This window comes from Myotis yumanensis, unplaced genomic scaffold (genome assembly GCF_028538775.1).
Source record: "Myotis yumanensis isolate MYYU_CA2020_CCGP unplaced genomic scaffold, mMyoYum1.0.hap1 SCAF_14, whole genome shotgun sequence".
Classification (NCBI taxonomy): Eukaryota; Metazoa; Chordata; class Mammalia; order Chiroptera; family Vespertilionidae; genus Myotis; species Myotis yumanensis.
In genome coordinates this window covers 678,007-701,294 of record NW_027223765.1, presented here as the reverse complement: position 1 = coordinate 701,294, position 23,288 = coordinate 678,007, and the positions used below count along the sequence as shown (strand labels likewise).

General features: G+C 64.1%; 1 protein-coding gene across 5 annotated transcripts; it reads right to left on the bottom strand.

The window, feature by feature from the left end:
* Positions 1-1,263: 1,263 nt before the first annotated feature.
* DHX30 (DExH-box helicase 30) lies at positions 1,264-23,216 on the bottom strand. Of its 5 annotated transcripts, XM_070391178.1 has the most exons (22): positions 23,133-23,216; positions 21,226-21,320; positions 18,905-18,957; positions 15,512-15,607; positions 11,440-11,570; positions 10,683-10,793; positions 7,952-8,238; positions 7,498-7,618; positions 7,063-7,212; positions 5,408-5,560; positions 4,340-5,173; positions 4,100-4,175; positions 3,916-4,020; positions 3,499-3,674; positions 3,063-3,269; positions 2,880-2,961; positions 2,616-2,809; positions 2,350-2,509; positions 2,090-2,247; positions 1,898-2,001; positions 1,684-1,823; positions 1,264-1,587 (listed from the first exon to the last, which is right to left on the bottom strand). In XM_070391178.1, exons 3-22 carry the CDS (start codon positions 18,930-18,932, stop codon positions 1,334-1,336), a joined length of 3,567 nt encoding a protein of 1,188 aa, XP_070247279.1. In that variant the 5' UTR covers positions 18,933-18,957; positions 21,226-21,320; positions 23,133-23,216; the 3' UTR covers positions 1,264-1,333. The 5 variants fall into 5 exon arrangements, with proteins under 5 accessions (XP_070247279.1, XP_070247280.1, XP_070247281.1 ...); XM_070391179.1 differs by lacking the exons at positions 21,226-21,320; positions 23,133-23,216 and adding an exon at positions 19,120-19,434; XM_070391180.1 differs by lacking the exons at positions 18,905-18,957; positions 21,226-21,320; positions 23,133-23,216 and adding an exon at positions 17,925-18,039.
* Between the last annotated feature and the right edge of the window lie 72 nt (positions 23,217-23,288).

The window sequence follows — 23,288 nt, the reverse complement described above, 5'->3', positions numbered from 1 at the left end:
AAAAATAAAGGCATGAGACTGAGGCCACCCCCACGTCCCTGTAGCCTGACGAGGAGGGAGCGAGGCGAGGCCAGTCTGCGAGGGGTCCCAGCCGGGCCACAAAGGCTGCCGAGGAGAATCCTGGGAATCACTGACACGAAGATTCTGACTGCACTTGTATTTTTTGTATTAAAGTTTGCATGGTTTCTAATAAAGGATTAAACCTGCTTGTTTGTAGTGACATGGCCTCCTGCCCTCGGCCCTGTCCCAGAGCTGGGACGGTGGGGGCTCTGATGTGAAGGGGGGCAGGGTATCTCCCCATTCCTGCGGCAGCATCTTCCGTGGGGGCATTTGTCCCCACGTCCCCAGCTTCCAGGCGCCTACAAGCTGCAGGTCTTGGAGAGAAAATGCAAGAGCCAGACTGTGCCCGGATGCCGGCTGTGCAGGGCAGTCAGGGCACATGTATTGTCAGCCAGAGGAGGGGGTGGGAGGTGGGGGGAGGCAGGAGGAGACACGGGAGGGTGATGGGGCCCGAGGGTCCTTGTGCCCGTTGATCCACCAGGACGATGCCAGGTTGACAAGACTGGCTCCTGCCACTCCGTTAGTTGTGGGTCGGGGAGGGGAGCCCGCTGGTGGCCGGGCCACAGCTCTTGAAGGGTCCCAGGAGCCAGAGGCGGAGGGGGCTGCGCTGGGCACTGGCTGCAGCCACCGGGGCGGGGCGTTCCTGGACTGCCGATGGCCGTGGCTCAGCTGTGACGTGTCTGTGACTGCTGTAACCATTTCAAAAGTAAATAAAGCTCATGACGTCCCATCTGAGCCCTGTCTTCTGTGTCCTGGTGTCTCCCCTCCAGCATCACGACACCCGCTTGTCCTCTTGCGTCGAGGGCTGGCATGCACGGTGTGGTCTCAGGCTGAGCTCCTCCGTGAGCTGTGGCCACGCCCCAGGGCAGGCCCAGCTGTGGCCAGGCTGCCGCGCAACCGGAGGCCCCGAGGGTGCAGGTCCCAGAGCCACGGCTGCCCACGGAGCTTCCCGTCTGCCTGGCCTGGAGGTGGCAGCCAGGCTGGACCACTGCCTCAGGGAGGGAGACCAGGACTGCTGGCCCCACCTGCAAGGACAGGGACAGCTGTGACGAAAGGCTGAGCTGGCCCAGACGTCCAACTGGTTAACATGGGCAGCCACGCTCTGGGGTGGATCTAGCCCCCTTCCTCCTAAGACCTGGGGCCACAGCCTGTGCCCACGCCCAGGGGCTGAGGCCACGGGAGGGCCCCCGCGGACAGCGATGCTCACAAGGGATAAATAGAACTTTATTTTAAATAAACATCTGCACTCTGTACACAGCCCTCAGAGCGGGGCTCAGTCGTCGGCCGCCTTGCGCACGTCGAAGCTGCCGCAGGGCCCCCGCAGCAGCTCCGCCAGCAGGGCCAGCAGCTGCCCGTGCTCCTGCTGCACCTCGAGGGGCAGCGCGGCCAGTTCGCTGCGCAGGCTCCGCTCCACCATGCGGCCCAGGGCCCGGCGCAGATCCCGCAGCAGCCGCACCGTGCGCGAGTCGCCCTCCAACCTCAGCAGGTCGCTGTCACTGAGCGAGATGGTGGCCCGGCGCCCGTCATCTGGGGAGGAAGGGACCAGGAGCCACGTGAGGCCAGGCCCGAGGACAGCCCAGCCCAAGTGCAGCCGTGAGGGGCGCGAGGCCCGCGGGCACCCACCACGGATGTGGACGTCCCCATCCGTCAGGAGCAGCACAGCGAGGGGGTGCACCTGGGAGGAGTCCCGGACAAAGACGCTGCCATTGGACTTGACGGCCATGAAGTACGTCAGCCATCGGCTCCGTAGCCGCGTGGCCTCCCTGAGGAGGGAGGAGCTGGTGAGTCCCGCTCCTGGCCCCCCGAGCGGCCCCCCCAGCCTTCCCAGCCCCGCCACCTGTTAATGGTCGACTTGTGCAGCAAGATGTTGCCGGATTTGGTCCTGTATGTGACACTGTTGGGCTTGAACTTGCCCTGCCGGGTCACCTTGCCCTGCCGCACCTGCGGGTGACAGAAAAGGGCGGGCTAAGCCAGGAGGGGAAAACGGGGGAGGGAGGCGGGGCGTGGGCAGCGCCTCCCGGGGCAGCACCTGGATGAGGTTGGGGTAGAGGCCCGCCATCAGCACGCCCTTCACCAGCTCCTCCTCCTCGCTGTACTCGTTGCACTGGGCGGAGGCCAGGGTGCAGTCCGAGGGCTTCCCCACCAGGAAAGCCTCGTAAATGTTCTCGGAGAACTGCTTGATGAGTCCTGGGGAGGCAACGCCGGGTGACTGGGGCCCGAGCCTCCGGGGGCCGGACAGAAGCCCAGTGCGGGGGTGGGGGGAGCTGGGGGCTAAGGGCAGCCGCTGACCGTGGATGAAACGCAGGCTGGGCGCGTAGAGCAGGTTCTCCTCCAGGTAGTTCTCGCGGGAGCTGCGGTCCTGCCAGCGCAGCACCTCCTCCCAGCCGGCCACCGCCCGCACGAAGGCCAGGTGGTCGCTGCCGCTGTCGTGGCTCAGCAGTGCCTTCACCTGGGAGGGCAGGGCACAGGGGAGGGGCTGCAGGAGGCCATCCGAGGACAGGAGGAGGTGAGGGCCGCGAGGGAGAGCCAGAGGCCGGGGGAAGGGCTGGCCTGACCTTGTCCACCTCGGCGCGGTTCTGCAGGCTGCTGCTGAAGGGGTCCCGGGTGAGGCAGGAGACGACCACGAGCAGCGGGTGCAGGCACCGGAAGATGGCGGCCAGCACGATGGCCTTGGCCAGCCGGGGGTCCGTGGAGATGTGGGCCAGGCGCTGCCCCAGGGTGGTCAGGTACTCCCGCTGGTCCAGCACCCCTGCGAGAGCCCCGCAGTCAGGCCCGCCCTTGGCGGCCCCTCCGCAGCCCAGCCGGCCCCGCCCACTCACCGATCTCCTGGAGCAAGATCACAGCCTCGTCCACCGCCTTGATGTTGGGGCTGTCCACGGCCTTGGAGAGGAACTCCACCGCCTGTGGCAGGAGCCAGCAGAGCTGTGAGCCTGCACCCGGCTGACACCCGACGGCCCGCCCGCCCGGCCCCGTGCCCCTCCCCACCCGCCCGCCCGGCGCACCGTCTTCTCGGGCATGTGGATCTTGGCCTGCAGCACCAGGTTCTCGAGGGGCGTGCGCAGGATCTCCGGCACTTGGAACGGGACCATCTTCTCCAGCCGGCTCCGCGGGAACAGGTGGTAAGCGAAGCCAGACTGGCAGCGGCCGGCCCGGCCCCGGCGCTGGATCACATTGGCTCGTGACACCCACACCGTCTCCAGGCAGGACACCTGGGGGAGGGGGCAGGTGAGCAGCAACACAGATGCCACAGGCCTGCCCCAGGGGCCCCCTGTGCCTGGCCGTCACCTCACTAACCCCCAACCACCCCCTCCCCCCACAGAAACACTGAGACCCAGAAAGTTTGGCCTTGTCCAGACACAGCAGGTCCGAGGCTCATGGGGCAGGGCCACCTTCAGCCTTGGGAGCCCCGGGGATGGCCGGGCCCGGAGATGGGTGCACCTTGGTCTTCAGGTCGTAGCGCTCCTCCTTGTGCAGACCGCTGTCCACCACGTGCACAATGTCGTTGATGGTGATGGAGGTCTCGGCGATGTTGGTGGCCAGGACGATCTTGCGCACCCCGGCGGGGGGCTGCTGGAAGATGGCCTTCTGGTCCATCATGGGGATGTTGGAGTGCACTGCGGGCAGCAAGCACACCGGTTACGGCCGCTCCACGGGACCCCCCAGTTCCCTGGCAGCGAGCTCGGGGAGGCTGCACAGCCAGCAGGAAGGGTGCGGTCTGCAGAGACCCTGGCCCTCGAGTCCCAGCTGGGTCAGGCACCCACAGGATGGGCGAGGGGCGAGGGGCGAGGGGCGAGGGGCGAGGGGCGAGGGGCGAGGGGCGAGGGGCGCCTGGGCCGTGCCACGCGTGGCTCTCACCTGGCAGGATGAGGTACTTGCTCTCGTGCAGGCCCAGGGCCTCCTGCAGGCGCTGCTGCACCCCTTTGATCTCCTGCCAGCCAGGCAGGAAGCAGAGGATCCCACCTGTAAAGGGCCCTGCAGGCATGAGCTGCTGCTCCTCGCACACGCACACGGGGGCACAGGGCAGAGCGGGAGCACCCACCTGGCTCCCCACGGGCATCGATGTGCAGAACCAGATCGGTCACGAGGTCCAAATCGAGCGCACATTCATCCTCAGACTGAAGGGGAGGAGAGGCCACGGTCAGCCCGGGGCCAGGGCTCAGTGGGGCTGAGGCAGCTGACACTGCACCTGCCACCCTCACCGCCCCCCATAGAGGAGACCAAGGCCTGGGAAGGCAACGTGCCCAGGCCACCAGGCCAGGGGGCGGGGGCGGCGCCTCACCTCGTGGTGCCGCCGGTGCGGGTGCGGGTGCTTCCCCAGCCGGGCCAGGATGTCCTCCAGGTAGTGCTCCTTGACGGGGTACATGAAGCCGGGCACCTTGATGACAGGGCAGCCCCCGAAGTAGCGGGAGAAGCGCTCGTTGTCGCCAGTGGCGCTCATGAGCACCAGCCGCAGGCCCGGGTTCAGGCGCTGCAGGCCCTTGAGCAGAATCAGCAGGAAGTCCGTGTTCACGTCGCGCTCGTGCACCTCGTCCACGATGACGTGGCTCACGCCCTCCAGGCTGGGGTTGCTCTGCAGCTTGCGCAGCAGGATGCCCACGGTGCAGAAGAGCAGGGCCCCGCCCCGCGCCGGCGGCTTGCTCTCCAGCCGCACCTGGAAGCCCACGTTCCGGCGCAGGGAAGGGCCCAGTTCGTGGCTGACGCGCTGCGCCACCGACACGGCCGAGATGCGGCGCGGCTGGGTGATGATCACGTTGCAGCGGGCGCCGCGCCCCTCCGTCACGTAGCGCTCCAGCAGCAGCTGGGGGATGCGCGTGGTCTTCCCGCAGCCTGTGTCCCCCGAGATGACGACCACCGGGTGCTGCTCGATGGCGCCGAGGATGGTGTCCCGATGCGGGTCCACGGGCAGCTGCGGGGCCTCCTGCCAGATGGGCCCTCGCCGCCGCCACAGCTCCAGCAGGCTCTGGCTCAGCCGCACCTCCTCTGCTTCGGACAGGGGCAGGTAGGGCTTGCCGGTGATGGGGTCACTCAGGGGCCCCGCGTCCTTGCCCAAGGGCAGGATGTCATCACTCTGCAGCCGGAGCTCCGGGGAGACCCACGCATGGTCCACAGGGCACTGGGGACAGGAGGCGAGCAAAACGGTGAACGCCTTCCTCCTCACCCGCACCCAGCCCTCCAGTGCTTCCTGGGCCACCTGCCGGCCCCGCCCCCGGGCGCTCGTGGGCCAGCTGAGCTCCTGGGGCAAAGTGCTCCAGGCCCCGCCCAGTGGGAGACGGGTGCGCCTGCTGCAGGTGGAAGTGCCGACTGGAGAAGGCGAGGTGGCAGGGGCAGGGGTGCGAGGTTCTCTCACCTGGTTCAGAAAGGCCTCGATCTTCCGGAGAATGGGCTCAGGCACCTGGATGGTACACGGCCGGCGCTGGGTCTCGCCCAACTCACGCAAGGAGGCCAGGTTGTACATGGCGTGGGTGAGGGGCTCGTTGTTCCGGTCCACCAGGCCCAGGCTCTGCAGAGGGGACACGGGCGCCTCGTCAGGCCCCACCCGCCTGGTACTGGCCAGGGAGCTGTGCAGAGCAACCCCTTTCCTGAGAGACCTGGCTTTTCAGCTGACGTGATCCCGGAGGGAGAAGTTAGGAACCAGGGAAAGCAAATTACCCCCCCCAAATTAGTTAAAATTCAAGAAAATCAAGACCTGGGAACCCCCTGAGCAGCTGGAGCCCAGTCTCACCTCCACGAATACCCAACATCGACCCAGAAGACAGATGCGCCCGGCCCCTACCCGCCCAGGCTCCCTCTGCGGCCTCACCAAAGCCCACCCACCTCATGTCTGCAAGGCACCAGCTCCATGGGGCCCCATCCTACAAGTGAGCGTGGGATTTCTATTTATGCAACTTGACAAAACGAGCCACTGGAGGGGAAACACTGGGCCCTCGCTCCCTACACGCCCCACGCCAGCTGACCAGTGAGATACGACCCCACCTCACCCCCCGGGCAAGTGCACAAGCCAGTCCTCTCCCTAGTCGTGTTCCCACCCCCGTGATGTCCAGACTCTGCTCTCCCTCCAAAGCCCAGGCCAAACAGTCCCTCTAAGCTCATCCCTCGGGGCCAACCCCTTCTGGCTCCGAGCAGACCTCACGGGCAGGGACCTGGTCCCTGGACCACGGGAGGTGCCACCACAGCATCCCGGGAGGAGGCTCTGTCCTCTCGGGGCTGCACGTCACCCCCTGCCCCTGCCCAGGGCCAGCCCTCTGCCCCATGAGCACAGCGGTGGCTGGAGCTGCTCTTCTCAGGACAGGACTCCACCAGCCGGAGGCCTCTGGTCACCAGGGGTGCCTGTCTAGCCAAAGCTCAGACTTCCTGCACGTTCCCTCAGTGAGCGTCCTGCTCCTGAGCCCGGTCACTCCTCTATCCCCTCGTGTTCCCTGTACCACCCTGTGCCCTTCCCGTCTCCACGCTCCGCACCTCGTCGGCTCTATCTGCATGCAGCTCCGAGGGTCAGCAGACCCTCACGTAAAGCAGGCCGCTTCCCGTCTTGCTCTGCAAACCCTGGGCTCAGAGCACTAACGTCCCAGGCACCAGGACCTCACCCCTGCGGGGCCCTGCCGGCCCAAGCCTCCTCAGGAACTGCCCGTGCCCTGAGGGTGCCTGCTGTCCTCACCCCAGACAACGGTCTGGTCGTCCCTTGTGGCCACCAGCCCAGGTCTCGAGCTCTTTCTAGACACCAAGTCTGCCAAGCAACAGGCAGCATTGCTCCAGGTCCATGCTCTTCAGAACGAGGGGCGGTTGCCGGCTGGCGTTCCCGGTTCGGGCCCCAGTGCGGCAGGCTGAGCTCCCGGGGACCGCAGGGAGCCCTGCAGCAGCCTCAGCCTGACAAGCAAGGGCAGGACCAGGGACTGACCGCGGGGCCAGGCCAGGGCTGCTGTGCCCGACTCACTTCCCGGAAAAGGGGACCGTCTGCCTGGGCCGCAGGGGCCCCAGGACGGCTCGTGTTCACCAGGCCGGGCTCACCTTCAGCTTCTTGCAGGCCAGGGCCGCCGCCTTGTTCTCAGCCTCCGCCTTGCGGCGTCCTTTGGCCACAAAGGTCATGGGGCAGGGCCAGAGCAGGGTGAGGGTGGCCAGCTTGGTCTTGGTGCCCACGGTGTGAAACTGCATGAGGTTCTACGGGGAAGGAGACAGTGGGAACAGAGAGTGAGCACCTTCCAGGCAACAGGTGTGACGGCGCTGTGGGCTGAGCTGTCGTGGCTACACTAGGTGCATCCCGGGAGCAAGAAGATCCCCACCTGGGGAGTCAGCCGCCCGCCCCCCGCCCGCCCCCCCGCCCGCCATGCTCAAGCAGATATGGTCTCCCACTCCCAGTCCCCAGCCCACTCGGAGCCCGACTCCCACCCCGCACGTGCTGCTCCCCCTCCGTCTCCCCTCCCCCTCCTAGGAGACCCAGCTCACCTTAGCCGTGGAGGACGAGGTCGCGATCTGGATCACCTTGGCCAGAAGGTTCTTGGGAAGCGGAAACTGGGTCAGAGCCCTGATAGCACTGTCATCGTCTGTCATTTCAAGGGAACCCCCCCTGAGAGAACCAAAAGTTTAGGTGAATAAGTCTCTCTTCCAGGGCCAGTCCCCCCCCCGCCCCGTGTCCCCCTCCCCCGGCTCGGCATGGCTGATGCTCCCTCAGTCCCCCCAACCCCCGCCCCCCCCGCCTCCCGTCAGAGGGCAGGGGGCAGGCAGCGTGGTTGCTGGGCCTCTGAGGGACGAGCCGTGCTGCTGGGCGCAAAAGCCCAGCACAAGCACAGCCCCCGGGGGGCAGGCACACCCATGGCTCCCGGCCCAGGCGAGGCGTGGGGTGGGGCTTCCAGCTCAGAAAGGGCCCGGGAGCCTCCCCTGCACCCGCCGCCAGCTGCACCTGAGTGGGGTGTCCTGCTGGGTCAGGGACAGAAAGTCAGTGACATCGATGGTCCCCTCTTCTAGCTCTTCCTCCTCCTCTTCCTCTTCCTCTCGACCCAAGGAGCGGGACAGGCCCCCAGGGCCCCCTGGCCGGATGCTCTCGGGATTCAGCTGCCGCCAGGAAGTGGGCGGCACAGCGGGCTCTGGGCGCCACCAGCTGTCCGCCGGAGAGCCGAAGCGGTCGGCCAGCACACGGTACTTGGCGGCGTCAAACAGCTCGTTCCGGGGGCCCAGCAGGCCCCAGCCCTGGGAGGGGGGGGGGGGGCAGCATGAGGTCCACGGCACCTTCACTCCTCGGTCGGCCTGGGACCTGCCCGGTCACACCCACGTCCCCCGTGCGGGGGCCACGCCTTCCCACCCGTCCAGCCTCAGGCCCGAGCACAGAGCCACGGGAACACCCGGCTCCGACAGACGAGCGGCCAGGGAATCCTCACGCCTGTGGACAAAGACAAAAGCAAACAAGCCCCAACCCCACAGGGCAACAGGCTCGCTCACGCGTGACCCGAGGAGCCTCAGGAGCACAGCGACGAGGACCCCGAGCCCCACCGCACACGCCTGCCACCAGGAGCCGCGCTCCCGGGAAGGCCCGGAGGCCCCAGGAGCAATGGACGTGCGGGCGGCGTCACGGACGGTGGGAACAGGCTTCCAGTCCCTGCTCAGGACAGCAGCCAAGCCTCCTGTGCTGGGAACTACCCGAGGCATGGACACGAAACCGTTATTTGTAACGTATTCGAGCGTCACTGCTTCTAGAGAAAACACCGCACACAACTGCGAGCCTCCGGCACAAAGCACCTGCTGGCCGCTGCGCTTCGGCCGAGGCGAGACCTGGTCCCGGCCCCAAGCAGCTCAGCATCCAGGAGGCGGAACAGAAATGCAGGCGACCAGGTGTGAGGGACAGAGTGAGCGAGAAGCCAGGACAAGGAGCAGCGTGTGACGAGAGCTTACTTCCGGGAAACCAAGTCGGGAGCGGCCAAGGTACCAGCAGCGTCTGATGCCAGGGCCCTGGCGGCCACAGGGAGGCTCAGGACAAGCTGAGGGGCCACCCCCCTTCGTAAACTCCTCCGGCTTCTGGAATAACCAGCTGTAAACTTTTTAAAATTCTATTCCCTACAGCAATAAAAGCCAGAACCTACCGAAGATGAACTTCAGAAAGGTCCAGGCTTTTTTAAGTACAAAACTTGGCAAACAGACCTACGCACAGGGAGACACGTGCTCCTGGATGGCCCGCTCTTACACACGAGAACACGAAAGCCTAAATCCATGAAAGTGGTGAGATTCCGAACAGAGTCTGGTAGCTTCTGGGCTTGACGGACTGTTTGTAAAGTGTGCACACGAACAGATGCAGAGCAGCAGGGCCTTCAGCAGGAGGCAGGGAGCCGGGTGAGTGGGGTTCCACAGAAAGCAAAGACCGCCCCTCATGAGGGCACCGCTCACTAAACACACCTGGTTGCGGGGTGAGTATGGGCGGGAAGGACCCGAAGAACTGGGGGTACAGATACCAGGGAATAAAGGGCCATGGTGTCCAGATACAGGAAGAACTGTAACAGCAACCAACTCCCAACAGCCAACTACACAACGGGCACCAGACAGACCAGGCATTTCTCTGAGGAAGAAAACAAATGGCCAGGCAGCCCCTGCAGGTGCTCGGGCTCACCGCTCACAGGGAAATGCCCATCACAGCCGCGGCGAGGCGCCCCCGCCAGGACGGCTGCTCACACTGGAGAGCGAGGGAAGCAGAGCAGCGGGTGAGGACGCGGGAGACGGAGCGTGTGCTCTGCTGGTGAGAGGGCAGACGGCGCGGCCACTGTGGGCGCCCACGGCGGATTCTCAAGAAATGAAGCACAGAATCACCATGTGACCCAGGGACTCCAATTCCGGGATGGAAACCAGGTCTCAGAGATACGTGTGCGTCGTGCTCAAGCAGAACTCACCGCCCAAGGCAGAAGCACCCCAGGTGGCCGCTGACGGGTGGTGGGAAGCCAATGTGGTCTGACCACAGCGGCCGAGGAAGGAACCTGACCCACCCCAGCACCGAGGAGCCTCGAGGGCGCCATGTTCAGTGAGAGGCCAGTCACAACAAGACAAATACCGGATGATCCACGACGAGAGTGACGTAAGGAAACGCCCAGAAACACAAAGCAGGATGGTAGCTGCCGGCTGCAGTTTCAGTTTTACAGAGAAGCCCTGGAGGGGGTTGCACAGCAACGTGCCTGTGCTGACATCACTAACCTGCACACGAACACTGTGCATTTTACCAGAATTCATCACACAGACAAACAAGAGGCTGTGAGCACAGGCAGGGAACAGAGAAACGCTGGGAGCAGTGTGAGCAGGACTTGGAGGGCACGGCAGGGTTCGAAGTGCCTGCAAACTCCCAGAAGGAAGAATTAACCCCTAAGCTCAGCACCACGGGAACCAGGAACCACCCCTGGGCAGTGAGAAGCGGCCACCACGCCTCCACTGTGAGTGAGGGACCAGCGGGAAGGACAGAACCCACGGGGAGTGCTGGCCCCGGGCTCCTCTGTCCTGAGGCCGGGGCGTCAGTCACCACAGTGGGAAACCAGTCCCCCCGTGGCTAAAGCGCCAGGAGGGAGCCAGGGGGCGGTGGGCACCGTCAGCCTCTCCCTGAAAGGCCATGGGAGCCGGGGCGAGGCGTTCTCGGGGGCGGGGGGGGGGGGGGGGGGGGTCACCTTGAACAGCTGGCAGGCGGCGGCGGCAGCCTGCCGCTCGGCGTCGATCTTCTTGCTGCCATAGCCTTCCACCTCCACGCTCTTGGGCCACTTGATGTGGAGGGTGACTTTCTGGGGAGGGAAGAGGGGGTCAGGGCCCTTGCGCTCCGGCGGCAAATCCCAGGGAGAATCAGAGCCCAGCGGGGACCGCCCGCGGCGTGGCTTCTTCAAAGGCCGGTTCTGGGCAGAGGGCAGGCGGCCCAGTTCGGTTCTGGGCAGAGGGCAGGCGGCCCGTCTTGACGCTGAAAACCTTCAGCAGGTTTGCCCACCTGCTCCGGGCCCAGGAACCCACCCCAGCAGCCCCGTTAGCCGACGGGGACCAGGGCCACCGAGACGAGCCTCCTCGAGCACCGGCCCTGCGCCCCTAACCAGGCCCTTCTCGGCTCCTGTGCTCAGACGGCTTTCAATTCAGAAACGGCCTCCGTGACAGAGCAGCCTCGGGAGGAGGGCTGTGTGGGTGGATGTGTGTGTGTGCGTGCGTATGTGTGTGTGCATGTGTGTGTGTGCGCGTATGTGGATGTGTGTGCATATGTGTGTGTGTGTGCGGATGTATGTGGATGTGTGTGCGGATGTGTGTGGATGTGTGTGTGCGGATGTGTGTGCGGGCGTGTGCGGATGTGTGTGTGTGTGTGTGTGTGTGTGTGTATGTATGTGGATGTGTGCGGGGGGGGGGGGGGGTGTCCCTCCGTCCCCGAGGGCCGCTCGCCGGCGGAGTTACCTTTTTCTTCGGTCCGTTCGTGTGCACGTAGACGAGCTTGTCTTTTGCGTGTGAGATGCCCAGGGCTCTTCCGATCACGCTGTTGAGGAGGTTTTTGGGCTGCGGGAACTCTTTTAAAAGGTCCCTCGAAGCTAAGGAAGAAGAACCAAGCATTACAGCCGCCCCGGGTCCTTAAGAGCCCGGCGGGGTGCGATCAGGGCAGGAGCTGAGGACGTTGGCTCTGACCCCAAACCCAGGGGCAGCTCAGGAAAGGGGGGGCCCGTCCCCGAGGAGAAGGGCCAGGGACCCGCACACCGCGGGGAGCGGCCGGCACCTTCCCGCCCCCGTTCCCGGTCTGGTCCGTCCGCTGAGGGGCCTCCACGCGACACGGCCCGACTCCGAGGCCGGGACAGCACCGGACAGAACCCGGGCGCTGGGTCAGGGCGGTGCCAGGCCCCCGAGTCGGGTTATGGGGGACCCCCCTTCACTGGGGGCATCAGACTCGGGGGGAGCCCCCCTTTCTTACCGGGGTCCCCGAGGGCGGAGCGACCGGCCCAGGAGGGGGGCCCCGAGGCCGCTGTCCGATCGGGAGACGGAGGCCTGACCCGGCCCCGGCCCCGCCCCGACCCCCAACGAGCGCCCGGCCGCCTCGCGGACACGCGCCCCGCAGCGCAGGGACCCGGCGGGCAGCCCGCTCCCGGCCGTCCGTCCGTCCGTCCGTCCCGATGGCAGGCGCGGCCCCGGGCGGTGACTGTCCGCGCCGGGCCCGCCCGCCCGCCCGCCAAGGGCGCCGCTCACCGTGGCCCATGCCGTCCCCGCCGGGCGCCGCCTCTGCCTCGGGCTCGGCCGCCTCCTGCGCGGGGTCGGGGCGGGCGGGGCCGGACGAGAAGCCGCGCGAGCGCCCCTGCCGCCCGGTCCTCCAGCCGCTCGGGGCGCGGGGGCCGGCGGGCCGCAGGCGCGGGGAGACGCGGGCGGCCAGGGCCACGAGCCTCCCGGCGGCCGCCATCGCGCTCCCAGCGGCCCCCGCGCCCCGAGCGGCTGGAGGACCCGGCGGACCGGGCGGAGCGCAGCGCCCCCTGCCGGCCGGGCGGACCCGCGCCCCGAGCGGCTGGAGGACCCGGCGGACCGGGCGGAGCGCAGCGCCCCCTGCCGGCCGGGCGGACCCGGGCCCCGAGCCGCGGACGGGACGGCGGGAGGGGCTTCTCTTCTCCTTCGGACTCAGACGCTGTGGCCCCCGACGCCGGGCCCCGCGGACAGGCCGGGGGGCGGGGGGGGGGGGGGGGCGCCGAATGCGGACGGACGTGCGGGGGTCGCCAGGCACCCGGCGAAAGGACAGGCAGCCTTGGCAGCAACGACCCGGCCTCGAGAGGGGCCGCCACCCTCTGCACCCCGACCCGCTGCACCCCGACCCTCTGTACCCCCCGACCCTCTGCACCCCCGACCCTCTGCACCCCGACCCTCTGCACCCCCGACCCTCTGCACCCCCGACCCTCTGCACCCCAGACCCGCTGCACCCCCGACCCTCTGTACCCCCTGACCCGCTGCACCCCGACCCTCTGCACCCCCCGACCCTCTGCACCCCCTGACCCTCTGCACCCCCGACATTCTGCATGGCACTTGGATTGGCCACCAGCGGAGGCACCCCCTCCAGCAGCGCTTCCAGGGCCTGGGGCTGCCCAGCTCCCTCCACGGAGCCGCCACGTTCAGAAAACCGAGGGTCTGAGGGCGGAAGGGGACCCGCCTGGACAGAAAGGCCGCACCTGCAGCCCCTCCACCCGCCGGCGGCCCTGCTCTGCCCGGTCCGCTTCCAGGGAGGCCTGGCCGGGAGCCACTGGTTGTTCGCTGGGAAACGGTGGGAGGGGCCCTGACACCAGCCCCCCTCGTTCAGAACCACGTTTCAAACAGACTGCGGGCCCCCCCCCTCCTCTCTCACCCGAGCACACATCTCCCTCAAACCCGCTGCCCCTCCGGGCCCCTGGGCTGTGCCCTGCCCCTGCCGGTCAGTCACGAGCTCCCCGCACAGCCAGCTCAGCCAGAGAAACCACGGCCACCCAGCCTGGAACAGCGACTCTGACCCTCAAAGAAGCTGCCTTCTCCACCTGGGGCCACAGGACGGAGAGGCTGTGGCCGGCCCCTCCTCTCACCCGCGTCCCCTTCCCCACGCTCCCCTCTGCCCGCGAGAGAGAAGGGACGTCCTGGCTCAGGGACCTCGCCCCTCGCTCTGCGGGGGCCTCAGCCGCAGGCCGAGGCGGTCGCTCTGGACCAAGCCCGGGGCCAGGACCTAACTGCCAGCGCGAAGCAGGGGAAGGACCTGCGGCACCGGAGGGTCCTGAGGGCCCTGCACGCGGGAGCCCAGGACAAAGCCGGGAGGAAGCCGGCAGCCCAGGCGCAGGGCGTCCGGAGGACAGGGTCTCGGCCAGCGTCTCCCGTCTGACCCCCCAGCTCCATCCTTACGGTCAAAATGGCGAGAAATGGCCCACGTGCTCGGCAACAAGAAAGGTGAGGGGACCTGCAGGGCGGGGCGGCTGCCTGACACCCCAGCCGTCCTCTGGCCTCCCCGTCTCGGGTGTAAGGCACACGGAGACCCAGGCCCCGCCAGGCCCAGCCCCACTGCTTTCTAGGCTGCGTCCCAGGCGAGTGGGTGGAGGCGGAGGGCGGCTCAGAGGGGAGTGTGTTTATCCCGTTACCTGGGACGTGGCCGCGGCCAGAGGCGGGCTGGGAGAAGGTGAGAGTTTTCAATCCCAAATCTGCCTCAATGGGCCCCGGGCACCGTGACCGATCAAGTGACCAGATTCTGAGCAGCTCTGCTGTCTGAGCAGAGGCTGCTCCGGCCGCCCCTCCTTCGAGGGCGAGGGGCAGAAAGGCCGGCACCGGGGACCAGGAGGTCCTGCTTCTGACGAAGAACCCAGACAAGAGCCCTTCCTGGCGGGGGCGGGGCGGGCAGAGTCGTATTCACCCACGGGCGCCAGCTGGGGGCGCTGCGAGGAGACCCTGGGCTGGGGTCTGTGCTCCCGGGGGCAGAGGGGGGCCTCCTGGCCCCCAGGCAGCGGCCTTGGCCTCTGGGTGGGCCCAGCCCCAGCCAGCCGCCTGCGAGCTCGGCCACAGCACGTCTGACGCTCAGAGCCACTCACCTGCCATGTTGGAAATGTTAACGTTCAGCCTTTTCGAGTTACAGGGCATTTTAAGAAAGAAAAAAAAAAGGGCAATCAACTCTTGCTTTGGCAACGGTAGGGGCGGCATTTCTCTAAAACCCAAGTCAATGGTCAGAGGGGCCGGAAGTGCTTATCTAAACGCTGTCCACAGGGCCCCGGGCGGAGGGCAGTGCCTGAAGCCGCTGGGACACGGGTGCCTGCTGGCGCTCCCTGCACCCTGCCTGCGCTCCTGGCCGTCAAAGCACTGAGGGATGGACAGAGCCTGGGGATGGACAGAGCCTGGGGATGGACAGAGCCTGGGGGACGTGCTGTCTCCAGGAGGCAGACCCAGGACTGAGTGGTTGTTCCCGAGGCCCCTGGGAGGGCTGACAGACAGCTAAGGGCAGGGACAGCCACCGGGCGCCCTGAGGCTCCGGGCAGAGGTGCTCCCAGGGTCCCCCCACAGGGCCTGCCCTGGCACCACGGGGCCTGAGGTGAGCTGTCCCCTGTCTGGGCTCTGACATTCTCCTCCACCAGAAGGGACTGAGAGGCAGGTGCTCATGCCAGTCAAGTGCTTTGAGGGGCCGGGAGCAATGCGCCGGGATCCCCCACGCCTCGAGGGAGGGCCCTGGGCCAGTCAGGGTGCTCTGCTCCGGCCCGCCCTGAGCGCCCTGCACTTGGGGGCCACCTGAGCCAGGGCTGCCCGGAGATGCAAGCCTCCGGGTTCTCCACGCTGCTGCCCAGCCCCTGGACTGGGCTGGGGCTTCACTCCGGCTCTCACAGGAGGCCCAGAGACCGGAGGGTCTAAGCCAGGTGGCCAAGGGTCATGGAACAACCCGAGCCTTGTGTGACCTCACCGCCGGCTCCGACTGCTCTGCGAACCCCGCTCTCCTCACTCGCTTCCCAGAGGCCCCCCGCCCCACAGCCCCAACGCTGGTGCTGGAGCCAGGCTCCTCCCTTACCTCGGCAGATGGTCCCTCCGGGGGCAGGGTTGACACACATGGGTGGGAGGCGGGGCGGGGGGAGTTTGCACTGACGTTGCCTGTGCTGGGCCCGATCTGGGGAGAGAGAGAGGGCATCAGGGTGGCCCCGACCCTGAGCTGACTCGCCCAGAGCGTCCGTGAGGGGCTGCGGGCTGCTGGGTGGTCTCGGGAGCCGGTCACGGGTTCTGAGAAAGTGTCACCCGTGCTGCACAGGGAAGGGCCGTCGCCTCCTAGGGACCCCTCCCCGCTCCCGGCGCCTTCGCCACCCTGAGTGCAACGCCCCGCCACGGACGGCTCCCCGTGCTGAGCTGTGAGGACGAGCCGGGACGGACAACAGCTGAAAACCAGAGCCACGTCCCCCACCGGCCCCCGCCTGTCTCCCCGCCACAGTTCTCCCGGCTGTGGCTTCCTTCCCGCACGGCACTGCGGCCACCAGATCTCTGCTCTTTCCTCTGGGAACCGGCAGAGGGGCCCCCGGACTGCTGGGCGCCCCGCGAGCCCAGGCCAGGCGCACACTGGCAGCCCTCCCTCGCTCTGAGCTAGCGGGTCGCCGTCCCAAATGTCTGCACTTGGAGACGAGACCCTCTTCTCCAGCAGCCGTTCCAGAACATTCTAAGTCCCAAACGAGTGACACGCAAGAGCTACAGTCAGGACCCCACCGCCTTCCATGGGGAGGAGGGTTGGGGTCTCCAAGACCCGCTGGAGGGGGACAAGGGGGAGCCGCGTTGGCCTGGGGAGGAGCAGGAGGCGCTGCTTGTGGTGAACACGAGGCAGGAGGAGCGGGGACACCACCCCCCCCTACCCCCCGCCCCCGAGAACAGCCTGCTCTGCACGATGCCCGTTTCTTCTTTTTTAAAATATATTTACTTTTACTGATTTCAGAGGAAGGGAGAGGGGGAGAGAGAGAAACATCAATGATGAGAGAGTCATCGACCGGCTGCCTCCTGCAGCCCCCCCACTGGGGATGGAGCCCGCAACCCGGGCCTGTGCCCTGACCGGAATCAAACCCTGACCTCCTGGTTCCTAGGCTGACGCTCACCCCCTGAGCCCGCGGGCTGGGCAGTGATGCCCATTTCTACAACGTAAAGTAGCTTCTCGACACGCAAGAGCCCTTGCTCCCGTGCAGTTTCTGAGACATGAGAGCTGGGAGAGCAGGAGGAGAATTATAATTTTCAGCAGGAAAAGCAAAAGCCCTTTCAGCCATATTTTTCCAAAATTAGAAGGGAGTTTCCCTAGAGCCGTGGTCGGCAAACTGTGGTTTGCGAGCCACATGCGGCTCTTTGGCCCCTTGAGTGTGGCTCTTCCTAAGCCTTAGGTGTACCCTAATTAAGTTGATAACAATGTACCTACCTATATAGTTTAAGTTTAAAAAACTTGGCTCTCAAAAGAAATTTCAATCGTTGTACTGTTGATATTTGGCTCTGTTGACTAATGAGTTTGCCGACCACTGCCCTAGAGAATCGAGGTGGTAGGTGCCATGTTTTTGAAGATTTTCATAACAACATGCTGGGGGGAAAGAGCATGTATCTGCACTCAGGGCCTCCTCCCCCGGCTCCCAGGGGCACCCCCCCCCCCCCCCCCCCCCCCCCCCCCCCGCGCAGCCTCGGCCACTGGCAGCGCTGTCCTCGAGACAATGCTCGTCCCGGGCTGCTGCCTCGGGTCCAGGCGCACGGCCGTGGCTGTGCTGCCGCGATGCCGTTGTCCCCGGACCCTTACGTCCCAGGCGTGTGCTGGGCAGAAACCTGCGAGCGGCGCAGCAGACACACCGCAGAGGCTTCCGGAGCAAAGTGCCAGGACCCAGGTGTGTCTCGGCCGGGTCCCAGCTCAGGGACCATCTCAGCCGCCGCTCCTGCTCCCAGAGGGTCCTTATTCATGCCCAGGGAAGCCGGGTTTAAAAGAAATGGTTTGAGGACCACTGATGATCTCATGAGGCACTTCCAGTAACTGGGGCAAAGCTGTTATAATCCCAGCCCCTCGCCACGCCCTCTCCTGCCGAGAGCCATGAGCCGAGAGCCGAGAGCCGCGCTTCCAGGCTTGTGCGGCCTGCAGAGGACCAGCTTGCTCCTTGTGGTCGGGCTGACGGCACTGCGGCCGAGAAGCACCCTGTTCAGATGCTGGCAAAGGCATCACCAGGCCCCTTTCCAGGCACATGAGCTCCAGCGGGAGGGACACAGCACGTGGGGTCCCATCACCAAGGAGCTGCTCTGGCCGTCACCTTCAGACCCAGCACGGGCCCTCCCCCTGCACGAAGCCCCCAAGGCCAAGGGGGCCTCCACCCCAGGGTCCCACGCGCAGCCGATGCTCAATCCTGCAGCCACACAGCGCGGCCTGCGGAGGCGGCCAGCGCCCTCCAGCCAAGCATCGCGACAGTCTGCAGCCAAACAAACCAAACCTCCTCGTGTGTCAGGGACCTGCCAACCCAGGACTCGGGGCTCTGTCTCGGGAGCCCCAAGGCTCACGTCACTCTTCCTCTCAAGGTTCAGGACCCTCGGGAGCTCGCGATCTGGTCAAGAGAAACAATGAGCATCTGAGAGCCCAGCGGCGTGGCCAGTGGCCGAGCATCTCCGGGCAGGGAAGGCTGCGGCTGATTCCCGGTCGGGGCACCTGCCCGGCTGCAGGGTCCACCTGTACACAGGCAGCCGGCCCACGTCTCTCTCTCCCCCTCCCCCTCTCCCTCAGCACGTCCTCGGTGAGGATTAAACTAATAAATAAACACGCGGAGCAGTAAACAGAACAAAAACTGCCTAAGAGACGAAGAGCCGTCTACAACAGGGAAAGTATCCCAAGGCCACACACCGAGCGGTCAGGGCTCTGGCGCAGACCTCAGCGACCCCCGCGTTCAGGAGGCAAGAGGGCCCAGCCCATGGTCCGTCTCCAGGAGAAGACAGGGCTGCCTGGAGCAAGGCGAATGGTTTCCCGAGACCCCACGCGGCAAGAACCCAACCCTCCTCTGTGGAAAGCAAGGCCCCGAGCGAGACTGTACTGAGTCCCGAAGCCGCTTAATTACTAACAGGGATCGCGAGTTGACCAGGTGTCAGCCTGCGCTAAGCTCTTCGCGGCTTCCAGGCTCCTCTGATCCTGGAACCCCCCCCCCCCATGACGCAGGCCTGGAGGCAGCGAGGGCGGAGCCGCCCGCTGAGCTGGTGCTGCAATGACCCTGGGGGGACGCTCTCAAGCGGGCGGTCCAGCCTGGGAGTCACGCACAGAAAGGACAAAGGCGTTTCCGAGGCCGGGCGGGCGGCCTGTGGGCTCCAGGCGGAGGAAGGACCCTGAGAGTTACTCACAGAAGCGACCCAGAGACTCACGCTGGGGGCTCACAGCCCCACCCCGACCCGGGGAGGCGGGCCCAGGCCACAGCACAGCCGCTCTTACCTTTTCTGAATGAGTCCAGGCTGAACATCTCTGGCAGGAGGGAAGCTGGAACCCTAGAAAGAAGCGCAGCCAAAGGCAGAGGTCAGTGCTCCGCCCAGGGCCCTCCGGGGAGGCCTCAGCGGAGAGGATCCGGGACTGAAGAAGCTGCCCCGACCCGAGGCAGTGAAGCTCTGCGCCCAGGAGCCCGGCTGCTCCCGCCCGAGGGGGAGGGTCACCTCCGCGCGAGGGCGTCAGGCTGTGCTCCTTCCTCCTCTGGAGCTCTCTCCTCCGTCCTCAAGTCCGAGGCCCTGCCACAGAGGCGATCGCTTCATCGCGGACCCGGAGGCCCCGCTCCAGGAGCCCTGCCTTCCGGGACCCTCTCCTGGGCGTCGGGAGCTGGGCTGACGCCTGCCCTGCGGACAAGCGGTTTACCGGGCTTTCGCAGAACCCAGGTCAGCCGCTCGGGGTGGGGTGTGACTGCGCATCGCAGACAAGCGGTCAGTGCGCAAATGCACAGCGAGCCCCCGAAACAACAGAGGGTGAGTCAAAAGTTCAATTGTTATCCTGCTGACTACGCCCCTGCAAAAAAACGTTCCATTGTTGGCAAAAAACGTGTCGCATTTTGCTGGTTAGTACACTTAACCGAGGAAGCTTCCTAGCGACTTAGAAGAAAGTAACACCTCTGGTTGAACAATTTCGTTTTAAAACGCAGTTAAACTCAGGGTGATCCATGTTTTCAATGACCGTTTTCTGGGGTTGGTGCAGTAACATTACGTGGCCTTGGTCTGAAACATCACTCACGCCTCAGCAAAGCAGGAGAGGGTCGGCCTTCCCAGGCGTCCGCTGGGCCTGGGCGCCTGCCCCTGACCACTGTTCCCTCTCCCTGGGGGTCACGGGCGGTGGGGGTGCAGGGCTGACCGCCGAGTCTCTCAGGTCCACGGCAGGTCTGCCCTGATGCCCTCCTCCCCCCAAGAGATGCCGGGAACTTCAGCCGCTAGGATATGGCAGCTCAGAGAGAAAACTTCAATACAATAGCAACAAGGATTCAATTTACTTTAAGAAATTACATTCCATAGACTCCTTCTGTCCAAAAAGAAAAGAAAAAAGGTGTAATTTGAGATTCTAACTTCATAGAAAACCTGAATATTATAAAATATAAAATATCTAAGTGATTATTTAAGAAACAATACTTTCTCGCCAAAAAACTGTAAGTTAATTTGCTTGTAAATAGACTTCTGGTTTTGCTTTTTAAAAGTCCCCAATCCTCTCCATGCCAATACTAACTCATATAACATGTCATATATAACACTATCTTTTCCTGTATCAAAAAATACAGTATGATAGTCAAGATCTTTTTAAAATACTGATTTTAGAGAGAAAAAGAGAGAGAGGGAAAGGGATAAAGAGGAAGGGAGAAAGAGAGAAATATCAATTTGTTGTTCCACTTATTTATGTATTCATTGGTTGATTCTTTTTTTATTTTATTGATTTTTTACAGAGAGGAAGGGAGAAGGATAGAGAGTTAGAAACATCAATGAGAGAGAAACATCGATCAGCTGCCTCCTGCACACTCCCTTACTGGGGATGTGCCTGCAACCAAGCCACATGCCCTTGACCAGAATCAAACTTGGGACCCTTGAGTCCGCAGGCCGACGCTCTATCCACTGAGCCAAACCGGCCAGGGCCATTGGTTGATTCTTGTTTGTGCCCTGACCAGGGATGGGACCTGCAACCTTGGCGTACTGGGATGACACTCTAACCAACTGCCAGGACCCAAAATAGGATCTTAAAGAAAAAAAAAAAGATCTTTTATTGGTGATATTTTACAGAGATCAAAAGAAAGCTGCCTTCCTTCAAGGTTCAGAGTTTCTCTTCAATAGTTTAGAGAGAAGTAAAATAATAGAATATCAGGTTTTGCACAATGAAACACTACTTAACTCCAGGAAGAGTCACTATGGGATGCTTCAAGGACCGAGAGCTTCCATAATGACTAATTAAAAATGATTCCGTGGCCCTAGCCGTTTTGGCTCAATGGATAGAGCGTCGACTTCCAGACAGAAGGGTCCCAGATTCGATTCCTGGTCAGGGCACATACCAACTTTGCAGGCTCCATCCCAGGTGGGGGGCGTGCAGGAGGCAGCCGATCAACGATTCTCTCTCATCATTGATGTTTCTCTCTCTCTCTCTCTCTCTCTCCCTTCCTCTCTGAAATCAATAAAAAAAATTTTTAAATGACACCCTTCTTCCCAAACAGTCACACATGAATGTAATTCACAAATGGTTGCTTTACTGTGTGTCTGAGCCTGAGACCCACCACTGCCGTGTGCCCGTGGCTAACTCACCTTACGAGAGCAGTGAAGACCTCAGCTTCTGTAGGCGTCTGAACTGCAGCTGAATTCTCTCCTTGCTATTCCTCATCACGAGGCTGGGCCTCCTCCTGGGAAGACAAGGCTGGGTCACTGAGGGACGCGCCCCTCCCTCCGGGAAGGAGAGTGGCTCCATCACTGGAATCCACCTACTACCTCCGGCAACAAGCACAAGCTCTGTTAGTGGCATGAAACACACATGGAGACACTGGCCTCGCTTCAGGGCCTGCCACGACCCACTCTAGACTCACCAAACCGTGAGCTGCCCTAAGTCATCACCTCCAAGAGGCCACGGGAGAGCCCTCCTGGCAGAGGAGCCGGTGGTTCCGAGAGGCTGTCTCCACGCCCAGAGCACCGCTGCGGCAGCTTGGAGTTCTGCTGCCATCAGGACTAAGGTTCGCCCAAGGCAGGCGAAACAGCTCGTGGCGTTTGGGGAAATAACAACTAGGCCTTGAGCACCATTTCCACAGTTTACCAAGGACTTCTGTAGACGTTCTCTCACGTCTACGCAGCCACCGGCGAGGCAGGAATTCTCTCCCAGAAGTTGCACAACTGGCCCAGGACCCCGCAGCTGCCCCGGGGCGGAATGCAAATAGGCAGTTAGGGACTGAGCTCCGAAGCGGTCCTGGCTTATCCTACACCACTAACTCCCGCCGCCAGTGCTGCGCCCAGTTGGCCCCTGGGTGTTTGAAATAACATTGGATAATAGCATCTTCAAAAGCTGAAAGGGGTAGAAGTGTCCAGGGATAAACTCTGAACCACAGCTACAGAAGTTAAAACACATGGACAGTGAATACCTTTTGGAGGTATAGGCATACCTCACGCAGGTTGGAAAAAAAAATGCAGCAAAGAGTGTATTTGCTGCACCTTAAACAGCTACAGAAATAGCACCATCCTAAACCCTAAGAACTAGAGGGGAGGGGGAGGGGGAGGGAGAGGGGGGAGGGGGGGAGGGGAGCGGCCTCCTGGAAACTCCAAACCTCCAAGATGTAAGTGTAAATTATACCATGTGGTCAACACCCACAATGACAGTGGGTTACTTCTTTCAGAGAAACTGCCAAAGGAAACCATCAGACAATGTCTCATTTACTCTGCCTAGTAAGTTGCAAGCAAAAACGGGTTGAGAGCCTGCAAGTGGCCATCTGCGGTCCACCTGCCACAGGGTACGGCAAGCCCCTGTGGGCTGGGGGTGCAAAGTGGGACCACCCTGCCTTGCAAAATCACAACGAAGGGGACGGATGCTGCGACGAGACTAGCGAGGCAGCGTGCTAGCGCCATCCTCCCGGCTTGGGGGCTCTGAGGCCCCCTGGGCTCCAGTTCACTGCAAACAAAGAACCCAAATGCATGACCACCAGCAAACAAAGAACACCTCACCCCTTGGCTTCCCTCGTGACAGGGTGGGTGCGAAAGGGGGCAAACCGGGGGGGCCAGATTGCACCAGGCCTCCCTTTGGGCGCACGGCCCAGGCCGCGCGGGGGGCAAACAAAGGTCCCAGGGCACTCCAGGGGCTCCCTGCAGGCCCGGCCTCGGGAAACCGAGCATCCCCGGAGGCGGAGGCGTCGATGCGCCAATGAAGCGGCCTCTCCCGCGGCCTCAGCAGAGCCCCTGGCTACCCAGCCCGCCCCAGCGGACCTGCCTGGCCCCCGCCCCCGCCCCGGCTCCATGGCAACGGCAGGCCGAGGCCTGGCTGCCCACGGCTCGGCCCAGCCGGCTTCCCGGGCAGGCCTAGGATGCCCGGCCTGCTCCCCGGGCCCGCCCGCCTCTCCTCCCCACTCTCCGCCGAGCCGACGGTCGGACTCGGACCCCGCCTCGCGCCGATCGTCCCCGGCCGCGGTAAGCTCCTCCAGGGGGCACCGAAGGGGAGAATAAAAAGCCCAATTCACCTGTTGTTACAGATGTGAAACAAGCCTCGATGCACCGCGCATGAGCCGCGGGCCCCCCCCTAACCACGGCCGGACTACAACTCCCACCAGCGGCAGCGCGGGAACTTCCGGGTCCCGAGGCGGAAGTCCCGCCTGCCGCCCTGGCGCGCCCCGCCC

Excerpts from the sequence above, each read along its gene's own strand:
- DHX30 (XM_070391177.1), bottom strand. The coding sequence starts at position 12,424 with ATGGCGGCCGCCGGGAGGCTCGTGGCCCTGGCCGCCCGCGTCTCCCCG. Across the intron at positions 8,239-10,682 it reads CCGCCTGCCAGCTGTTCAAG|GGCTGGGGCCTGCTGGGCCC; the intron begins GTGACCCCCCCC and ends CCCCCCTCCCAG. Across the intron at positions 3,675-3,915 it reads CAAGTACCTCATCCTGCCAG|TGCACTCCAACATCCCCATG; the intron begins GTGAGAGCCACG and ends TGCTGCCCGCAG.